Below are 11,270 nucleotides of genomic sequence, written 5' to 3' on the forward strand. Positions count from 1 at the left end.
CATTGACCCGGTGATTTTTTCGAGTCGATCATTGGGTTGACTCTAATAACTATGCATATATGTTTTAACACACAGTCTTCTCTTCCTTTAAATCAAAAAAATCTTTCCCTTCAAAATCATCTTCTCCTTAAAATTTCAACACTTCTTTTAAAGTTTAAGGCCATCTGTTCTCCTTAATTGATCTCCGATGCATTTAAAGTTTTAACATTGTCCACAACTTAGCAACTAGTCGAAAATAATTACTGAATCATTTATTCATTAGACACCTATTATAAGACACGAAAATTTTTAAAATAAATTTTATCGTTATATTTTGAAAAAAAAATGGACAAAAAAATATTTTTAAATTTTTTATTTTATTTAGAGTCTAATAATTAGATTTTAATAAAAAGTGATGTAGTATATCGAATATCAATATTGGACTCATTTTAAAACTTGTAATTAATGAGAACTATTTGACTCGAGAAAAAGTCGATTCGAATAAGCCATCACCAAAATATTGTAGTTTGAAGAAATCGTAAAATATAACTTATCAACTTAATAAAAATGTGGAATGAAAATGAGCTGTTGACACTGTTTCACTGATTTGCATAATGACATTGAAATCGTTCCTGAAGTATAAAACGACTTCGATATCGTTTTAGCATCGAATACACTCTGCTTAACTAATTTGTATAACTACATTGAACTCGTTCCTAAAATACAAAAATCGATCTATATATTGTTTCGATATCGAACACACATTGTTTCACTGTTTAACAGGTTTAGGCGCATGTTATGAAATAAGTAAACAATGTTTATGTTGTTTCAATACAATTTTCGACGACAATGATATCGTTCCATTCAATCGTAACTATAATGTCATACATATCGTTTTAGGAGTAGTTACATTAAAACATTATAATTACGATATTAAATATAATTGAAATTTACATATTTTCGTGACTTTTTATAATTTTCAAGTTTATGTATTGTACATGTCTAGAATGTGAACATTGTGTATATTCATGTAACGATATACACTTCGTTCCAGTGACACATAAAGTAGTTGATATCGTTCTAGTATAAAATATTATTATTCTAATAATGACTTTGAAATTTTCTTTAGGCACAAAATAATAACTAGAACGATATACGCATCGTTTCTTTTCAAATTTAACGAGTTTGAAATCATTACAGTTTAAATAATAATTAGAACGATATATGATGACCGAAAGAAGACATCAAGTGGATTTATAGCACTCGAATGGCTCAGATAGAGCGAATGGAGATACTATCTTCTGTTAAATGAGATCGAACTCACTTAATAACTTATTTTATCACCCTATGTACGACAAATATGTCTGGTGACCGTGGACGAACGAATCTTCATTTTTATAATTATCATTTTTATTTATCGTTTTAGTTAAGGTTAAAACTAAAGCGATATCAATGTTATCAAAATTCTACTGAAATGATAATAGTATCGTTATGTATTAAACCCACAAAATAAGACAACGACATCCAAATTATTATAGTACAAAATTAATGAGTTTGAAATCATTTCAATTCAAATCAAAATGATAACGCATAGATATTGTTGATTTTCATATAAAACGATACTTATATCGTTCTAGTTAAATATAAAGATTCGACCGTTCACAACCATCTGTTATGCCTTCAGCATACGTACAACAATCGAAAAGGGTCATTATGTGGACTAATACCACTCGAATGAATTAAAAAGAACGAACGAAAATACTTTCTGTCAAAATAGTTTGAAAGTGGTATTATAAAGAGAACAAAAATGTTCTCATAGTTTCATTCGAGGGAAATCGAATCCACTTGATTACCTATTTTGATCATCCTACATATGTCAAATGTATGTCTGGTGATCATGGACGATAGAATCGTTATTTTTAGAATAAACGATATAATTGTTGTTTTATTTTAACTGAAACGATATGTATGTAGTTTTAGTTATGATTTAAGCTAAAATGATATCAACGTCGTCAAACTTGTATTGAAACATTAATAATATTGTTATGTATCAAAATCACAAATAAAGTAACGATATTCATATCGTTTTAATACAAATTTGATGAATTGCGTATATATACTCACTATAATTTCATGAATTGCTTACATTCATCATATGGGACATACACATGATACACTACTCATTACCATGAACTGCATGTATATAGATAAACTGTAAATAAATTTGTGTATATGTAGGTGTGTTAGTTTTCATAGATTTTTGTTTATGAGGTATATGAATTTTCGAAAGTTGTTCTTAGTCTACAAGAAGTTTTTATTGTTATATTGTATTTTTTATATGATTGTAATAAATTAAATTTATTTTTTATAACCTATCATAATTCAATTTATTTGTCCTAAATGTTAGGAAAATGATGATTATGTTAATATATATGAGTATACACAATACTTTACTACTGACCAAATATAAATAAATCGAATATTAAATTTATATCTATTATTCAATTTCTGAAACATGTCCAGTTTATCAAAAATAAGTCATAAATGCTTCCTCAAGTTGGGTTTTAAATCTGTCCGATAAATTATTAAAACCTTTTTATCCATGAAATTATAAATTTGTTATCGATAAAATTTCTTAATTTTCCACTTAAAAGTGTTTCCAAAATAGACTTCCAATATTAAAAAATGAAATTGCGAATAATTAAAATTTCATTTTTCGAATGAAAATGGAAACACAAACAAATTACGGACAACTTCAAAAAATCCTTTTGGACATATTAATTATTCGTGACAAATATTCAATTTATTATGGCATGGTATTCTTCATCGATCTTCTGATTTCAATTGCGATGAAATAAATGAGGGGAAAGTTTGAGAAAATGAGGATTAATATTGGTGATAAGTACACCATAATATTATATTATGTTCTTTTTCAATTTTTTTATTTTTATTGAATTTGTAGTATAATTGTAAATTTAACTAAAAATATACTTTAATTGTGGTGTAATAATTAAAATTCGTAGTGATAATATAATTAGCATTTTCCATATCTTTAGGCCTTTTATCCAAAAAAACTTAGTTTGTGGACTTTTTAAATTAATGTTTTGTTTGACTAGGCTTTTTAAATGAAAGCCCCTTAAGTTTTGAAATTGGGAGAATATGGTTTTACTGAAGAAACGGGTAAAATTGAGGGGAAATTTGGGTAATTTTTGAATTAAAAACTGAATGGCAATTTTATCTTTTTATCAATTAAAACCTTTTAAATTATTATATTTTATTTAGTTCTGGGTCAAAAGCCATTTGTCCAAAATCATTGTATACCTGGCTATTTGGCCAAATTTTCCCCATAAATAATACCCTTCAAAATGGACCCTCGCCGGCTGCCCCGAACTGTAACCGACCCGAAAGTCCGGCATGTCGGGTTCTTCGCACCAGTGGGCCCACCCGATGAATCTATGTCGAGTCCGCCACGGCAGACCACTCTTTCCCCTCCGGTCGCCGGCTACTCCTTGTCCCCCGTCATGATCCCTCCGCCGCGACACCTCTCCTCCGACAACGCCCCACTTTCCCCCCTCATCGCCGCCGACTCCTTCCTCCCCGTTGGCAGCTATAACCCCTCGGAATTTTCATCCCCTTCTGCAACTGAAGACTTCTCTGAGGACAACTTCTCCAAAGACACCGGCTGGGTCCTCAATGAGAATTCCGGTAAAGCCGCCTTGAAACAGAATACTCATGCCGCCAGTGGATTGACCCCTGTCATTACAAGTTAGATTTTCATTTATCATTTTTGTTTTCCTTTTTAAATATTTCTCTGCTTCTTTTTATTTTTAAGTGAGTTTAATTGACTTTTGGGTTTGATTCTGTAACTTGGTGATTTGTTAGATGAAGGGCCGCCTATGGAGGCGCAGAAGGAGCAACCGCCAGCTAGTTCAAAGCCGAAAAAGGAGAAAACGACCAAGTCTGAACGACGTGCTCTTCAGGAGGCTCAGCGAACCGCCAAAGCTGCTGCTAATGGTGATTTTTTTCACTTGTTTACAGATTATTTATTTATTTATTTATTATTATTATTATTATTATTATTATTTTTTCTAACTGTGCTTCTTATATAATTTTTGAGTTGACCTGTATTGTGTACTCCATTATTTAACTTCCCGGAGCCACAATCTTGCTTTGTGTGATTTTCTTTACTTGTTAGTATAGTGATCTGAAATTTGGTGCTTTTTATGAATAGCATGTGTCTGGTCGTAAACTTGCCTACATTTTGTAAGAAAGCTGATCATTCCAAGAAATACTGATTATAAATGAATGTTGTTCGAATACTTCATTTTCCATATAACTATTTTGTATAACATATGGGCGTGTACTCATTTTCGTTTGTGTATTATGGTGCTACATGGTGTCAACAAGTTCTTGATTTTCATGAATTTCAGCGACATCAAGTCTTCATTTCATTGGCTTTTCTATTTTTTCCACATTTTTAATTGCTTTACTGTTACCCTTGCATAATTGCTTTTGCAAGACATGTCCTGCATCTTTTCGGGCATTAAGGGATGCGGTCTTGCTATTCAAACCAATAATAGAAGATTCGTTGCTACCATGTTTAGTTGATACATGAACGGATTCTGTGATGTTCACTTGCTAAACTCCATTTCCTCAGCATCAATAAGTTGCCTATGTCTTCTTCTTTACTTTCAGGGTAAATGGTGGCAAAATAGTATCTCAAGGCGTTTGTTCTGATTAATATCTTCATGTTTTTGGAATCCAATTGTATTCTGTCATATACTTTGATGATCTGTTCATCTCACGGATGGTCAATACTTTATTTATCCAGCTGGTGGAAGTAAGAAGTCTGCTGCTGCTTCTGCAGTGGTCAATTCAGCCAATGCAAATACCAAAAAGGTTGCAAAGGCTCCTCCCCGAAAGAAAGACAGCTCCTCAGTTGCAGCTTCTGAGAAGAAAGGTGGTGATCGTCAAACAGATAAAGATAGGAAGAAAGATATCCCTCATCCACGTATGCAGTTTGATGATGAGGACCAAGTTGAGAAGGCAAAGAAACGGTCTGTGGTGAAACAAACTGAATCCAAGAACAGAGTTGAACTATTTAGACATCTACCTCAATATGAACATGGAACTCAGCTTCTTGACCTTGAATCAAAGTTCTTTCAGCTTGACACAGTCCATCCTGCAATTTATGCGGTAGATACTTAGATAATTATTTGTTTTCCCTCAGTAACATTTATTAACTCAAATCCTTACGATTGGAGTAAGAACCCCTCTGAAGGCATATTGTTACAACTATTTATATGGTCATATAATCTGGTTTCAACTATTAAATTCATGGGTTGCACATGAGATCTCATCTGGGATCATGTGGTGGAAAGCTGCTGCAGATAATCTCTATCTCCTCGTACACTTTATCCTGATTATGGGGTTTATTTGTTGTCAGGTTGGGCTGAGGTTTTTGACTGGGGATATATCTGGTGGAAATGCCCGCTGTATTGCAATGCTTCAGGCATTTCAAGAGTCAATCAAAGATTACTTTACTCCAATGGAGAAAGAACTTACAAGGGACCTCCCTACAAAGATAAATGGTTACGTCTCATTTCTGATTCAATGCAGGCCCCTTTCAATTAGCATGGGGAATGCAATTAGTTTTCTTAAACACAAAATTTCTGAATTACCTTCGACCATGTCCGAGTCAGAAGCAAAAGCGAGCCTTCTCTCAGATATCGATCGCTTTATAAATGAGAAGATAATTCTTGCAGAAAAAGTAATCGCGAGGCATGCTGTAACAAAGATTAGGGATGGTGATGTTCTTCTCATACATGGGTCATCATCTGTTGTCGAAATGATATTCTTATGTGCCCAAGAGCTTGGCAAACAGTTCCGAGTTGTGATTGTGGATTCACGTCCAAAGCTTGAAGGGAGGATGTTACTTCGTAGGTTGCTGGGAAAGGGTATTAGTTGTACATACACCCATTTAAATGGTATTTCCTATATAATGCATGAAGTAACACGAGTATTTTTGGGTGCTTCATCGGTGTTGTCTAATGGAACGGTTTATTCAAGGGTTGGCAATGCATCTGTTGCTATGGTTGCCCATCAGTTCCATGTTCCAGTCTTGGTATGTTGTGAAGCATATAAGTTTCATAAAAGGGTTCAACTTGATTCAATTTGCTTTAATGAACTTGGTGAGAATTCTTAATTTTCATTTTGTAATATCCCCATTAGATATGTGTATCCTGTTTATAACATTTTCGGCTGGTCTCACATTATTACAGGTGACCCTGATGATATTGCAAGGGTTTCTGGTAAGGAGGATATCAAATATTTGAATGATTGGGCCAGTATCCAAAATCTTCAACTTTTGAATCTGATGTAAGTTTTATTTTTAAGATTCCGTAGTATTTGACCTTGTATTGCAAGCTAAAGTTTTCGATTTTCCACTGTAACAGTTACGATGCAACACCTTCGGACTACATTTCAATGATCATCACAGAATATGGCATGGTAAGTTGAAGCAAGGTTCATATAAATGATCATATTCTACCAGTAGATTTAGCAATGAATATGCCTAAAAAATTCAGTAGAAGTAATCCTAGAGTGGATCATGAGTTTGCTTCTTTACTGTTGTATATAGAATTATTGTGATCATGTTCCTTACTTGCCATCCTTCAACCTTGAAACTATGATCATTGTATGTCAAAAGACTATTTACTGTTACTAAAAATAGTCATTAGCCGAAGTAGTGAGTCAAGTCACTGCGTACTCGACACACTAAGGATGGTGGTCTACTCAGGGTACAATACGACTTTGACGAGCTCATAGATCAGTGAATAAGTTACAAATTATTCATTTTAACTCGATCTCGTTCTCCGTAACTCATTTTAACCAGTTCTTTTGCTCGATTAATATGTTCTTAACTATGCATGTTTATAAGATGATTTTATTTTCATTTTAGAACTTAATTTATCATACTCTTTTTTCTTCGACCAATATCTTGGAGCTCTTTTTGCATCACTGAAATAAAATTAATTAAATTTATTGAAGCCCCTCTTGAGAGAGAGTTTCTGTAGTTACTTTGGATAACTTGTTTCGTGTGTTATGTAATGTTATATGTTTGTTGCAATGTGTAGATCCCTCCAACAAGTGTTCCTGTTATTGTTCAAGAGTACGGTGAACACTTATTGATTTAGAGATGTAAAATACAGTCTATGCTGGCTTTGCTCATGAAAGTTGAAATATGTAATATATGTAATCGAAATCTTATATAGAAACGCAAATTTCATTTGGTTTTTCTATAAATCCGTCAATACAATCTCTTCACATCTCTGTCTACAAAAGTGAAACTATTCTATGGATTCTCTGAGAATGTCACCTTTGTCAGACACAGGAGATATGACAGCAAGAATTGCAAAACCACCCAAAACAACTATCAACATACCAAGAGAGTTCACCAACAATGCCTCAGATGAATATCGTGCTATTATGTTGTGTGTTTGAAGAAACGTTGCTTTCTCTAAGAAACCAGTGGTGCAAGTAGCGACAGCTAGAGCATAAATATACGCACCAAAAAATACATGCCAAGGCAGCAGACTAGCTCTACTGTTCCTTGAACCACCGGGATACCAAAAGGTTACAAATCCAGCAGCCCACTGCGAAAGAAATTATTGACAAAATTAATTGATGGAACCTGAGAAAATACTAGAGAATTTGTTGGAGCCTTGGAGGGAAGGATTAAAAGACCATACCTGAATTCCGAACAAAAAAAGGCAGGCTAGTCCAAGCCATGAGTGGAGGCTATAGAAATTGTCGACGCCTTTGTCATTGTGAAACTTCAAAGCAGCCCATACTCCAATTACGCTCAAACAGAATGCCAAGAATTGCAAACACAGATGAATTGATTTTTTGAAGTTTTTTGTTCCTGAGACAGACTTGTAGGCCAGCATGGCTACAGAAATCCATAACAAGCAATTATAAACATAATTCTGAGAATGCCAGCAAACAGGTAATGATGATGGGTGTAATGGACAGATCTGACAATACACAAACAAATGAGAAGCATAAAAATAGTTGATCCCAGACCAATGAATGGTGTTATTCCCAAAGCTTGTGCAGTTTGGGAAAGGGTTTTTCATTGACAGAAAAGGGAAATCTGCTTGTATGCCCTTGGGCATGACCATAGATAACTTAAAAATCACACTTAAAGGTTAAACCCTAACTTTAAGGGTCCCCCACTACCCCTGCTCTGGAGTATCGTGAGGGAGATAAATCGCAGGTTATGCCTCCAAGGGTACATGGTGGAAGGCTGCTTGTACACTTGCACTTACCCAAGAGTCAAATCCATATTTCAGGATTCGAACCCCTGACGCAGCAGCCTAAAGTAAAGTTGGATTTCTCCACCCTCCTCTTTTACAACTTGGAGATGTGCCCTGGGGGCAACTTAAAAATCACACTGGTAAGGGTGAAAATCAGTTAGAGCAAGTGGCTCCTGCAGTGCTTCAAACGGGAGAAAATTGGTGGGTACAATTGGAAAACAAGTTTCAGACGTAATATTACTTGCATGAAAGTATACCTGTACAAGACTACCAAATTTCCATAAACTAGTTCTTCCAATATTATAGAGCCAGTTGCAGAAATAATCAGCGTTGTCATGCAATCAATGGTTAATGCACGTTGAAATACTTTTACAAGTAAATTTAAGAGAACAAGATATAGTTGGATTTGCTCCCCAATGGTCATTAGTTCGAGTCCCCTCAGGGCCACTAAAGTGACTACTCGACTGTAAACTTCAAGGTCCCGTGAGATTAGTCGAAGTGCGCGTAAATTGGCCCGGGCACCTATGGTTATCAAAAAAAGAAAAAAAGAGAACAAGATATAGATGCTGATGATCCAAGTAGAAATTTTATTTTACATTTTACCGTTCATTCTCTCCAGAAAATACTCCCTCCAGGCTGACTTCAAGGCCCTTTGGACCGTTCAAAGATTTTGAAACAACTTCTTCATCTGGGTTTCAATTTCCACTGAGAGGTCTATTCAATGATTTTGAGAAGTAGGTGTTTGAAACAAGCACCATGTAGGCAATCAAAATTAGAAGTAGATATTATATTTTAGAAGAGCGAGTAAAATTGAAAGGAGCAATTGTTTAGATTACCAAACTTCTGTTCCTGAGCAACACAAGTGCAATATTTGGATATGATCAAAACTATTTGTACTTCACTGTACTGTTTTGCGAGCGCCTTAAGGCTTCTATATAATAAAAATTGTAACCAGCTTGTATCCTCGTACCATAAAATATAATGTCCACAAAAATCCATTTTGATCAAGGTATCATTGACTCACATAATAGTGCAGCAAAGTTGCTTTAGTCTAAGCTAAGGCCGTTTGATGCAGGCAGAAGTGCAAACGATACCAAATACGAGATCACAAAAACATTATACGCACTCGATAAACGGTATAAATACAAAAAAACAATAAACCCTAAAAATGAGCACATTGAAGTGTTTAATTATAATCTAATTAGAACTCAAAGCAATGTCAATAAACAAGAATTCTAATTAATTAAAGAAAATAATCTCCAAATGAATTATTCAACATTCATCTCCATCGCTTTTGCTACCATGCATCTGAAGACTTCTACATACATAGCTCACCAAACAAATTATCACTTAAAAGGAAGGGAATCGTAATTTTTAGAACAAAGTACACAGAGATAAGCCATAACTTGAAGCTGTCAATGCCTTCATCTCAATAATCCACAAAATAAGAAACAAAGAAATTTGGAAGTTATATATGAAAACTTGACGCTGTTGGTTTAATGCAGCTATAAAACATCTGCACCATTTTCTATTTTTTCATAGCCATAAATAATAGATAGAAACAAAGAAACAGAACAAATTAGTGGAACTTTTTGGTTTTGATTTAATAAAATAGTAGAAACAGAAATAGAAAAGGGGATGGGACAATGGGTATTGGTTATGGCACCTATGGACGTGTTTGTCACACATTATGGATATAGGACAACATATAAAATAATCTTACCTAGTAATCTCCAATAGAAAATGTGATGCAATTGGATGTGAGTCAACACGTCGAAACTTGATGAATAATATCATTTTTCTGGGCAGAAACGAGCAATGAGCTGGACTCGGGGACTTTCAAAACCCTCTGGTTTTATGGCCAAAATACATCATTTAAGCTGTCAAATTGGGACTTCTATAATTCAGGAGAAAATATTTATTTATTTATTTGCTTGTTTACATTAATTTCCTAAAGTTTGTAATTTAGGACTTCTTATTTTCCTTTAAAAGCTAGAATTAGTTTTGTTGTAACTTAGGTATTTATTACAGAAAATTTGAAAGTTTCTCAATTCTTCCAATTATTCAGTATTTGATGGACAAATCCTTGATATTCTATTGAATCATCGAGTGTTTGGAGTGTTAATCATCTTCCGCATTACTCCGCAGCATCAAAGTGCTATTAATAAATTTCAATAGAAAAATGCTATTAAATATTAATGGGACAGACTGTCAATTTTTTCTACGATCATTGTCCAGAATGTTTTAATTCAACATTAATAACATATAATGTGAATTGAATTATGTGTATCCTTACCTTCACCATTCAGAAGTACAAGACCAATCACCATTAATACAGGATGGACCTACACAATTCACAGTACAGATGATCAATTTCAATCACAAGTCAAAATAAGTCCAAAGTCTAATGATCTACAACATCTAACCATCAAAGAAATAAACTTATTTATTCAAATTAACCCTCCTGTAACAAAATCGCCACCAATTTTTAAGCGTTCAACGCTTTCATTTCAACGTTAACCAACATAAACGAATTAATTCGAGAAAATAAGGAGTAAGTAAAAATTAAACAAAATAAGGGGAGAGTACATTGAAAATAAGAGCTTTGTTGTCGGAAATCAGAGCTAAGCCTCCCCTATAATGCACAGTCCATGTTAGAACCAACGCCATTACTGCGATTCCTATTATCCTCACCACCGCCAATATCGGAAACCGAACCTCCGGTACTGTCATTGGGAAATTTTGAGAGAAAAAAACTACTATTAATTAATTGAGATAAGAAACTGTATTAGCGAGATTAATGTTGAGGGTCCGTTTTGCATTTATATTCAGATCTCTCTTAATAAAAGAAAATAATTCTTAGAACAGCAATGAATAAGAATAATAATAATGCTATTTATTATAAATGATGATAGCAGTTGACAACAATTAAAATGAGTTTTTTTTTAATTAGTTTTGAAATAGTGATTTTTT

At 33.9% G+C, this 11,270-nt stretch overlaps 2 protein-coding genes across 6 annotated transcripts in view; one reads left to right on the forward strand and one right to left on the reverse strand.

Annotated features, from left to right (window-relative positions):
- The first annotated feature begins 3,282 nt into the window (after nt 1-3,282).
- LOC111409195 (translation initiation factor eIF-2B subunit delta-like) overlaps nt 3,283-11,270 on the forward strand; it is a 13,933-nt gene continuing 5,945 nt past the window's right edge. For 2 of the 5 annotated variants that reach the window (XR_002705457.1, XM_023039184.1), the window contains exons 1-2: nt 3,283-3,744; nt 3,862-3,993. Coding sequence is in view for 3 of the 5 variants with exons in the window: in XM_023039184.1 (XP_022894952.1) it covers nt 3,345-3,744; nt 3,862-3,993 (532 nt within the window). In the remaining 2 variants the exon portion in view is untranslated. Of the gene's footprint in view, nt 3,745-3,861; nt 3,994-4,674; nt 5,176-5,425; nt 6,171-6,260; nt 6,358-6,434; nt 6,490-7,115; nt 7,306-11,270 lie in introns of those variants that run through there. The other 3 variants (XR_002705456.1, XM_023039183.1, XM_023039185.1) reach the window with 3 other exon arrangements.
- Nucleotides 7,293-11,153, reverse strand: LOC111409197 (probable transmembrane ascorbate ferrireductase 2). The gene is made up of 4 exons (XM_023039188.1): nt 10,887-11,153; nt 10,594-10,642; nt 7,731-7,930; nt 7,293-7,634 (listed from the first exon to the last, which is right to left on the reverse strand). The coding sequence occupies exons 1-4, from the start codon at nt 11,028-11,030 to the stop codon at nt 7,329-7,331; spliced, it is 699 nt and encodes a 232-aa protein (XP_022894956.1). The 5' UTR covers nt 11,031-11,153; the 3' UTR covers nt 7,293-7,328.

Source organism: Olea europaea, chromosome 14 (assembly GCF_002742605.1).
Source record: "Olea europaea var. sylvestris chromosome 14, O_europaea_v1, whole genome shotgun sequence".
Taxonomy (NCBI): domain Eukaryota; kingdom Viridiplantae; phylum Streptophyta; class Magnoliopsida; order Lamiales; family Oleaceae; genus Olea; species Olea europaea.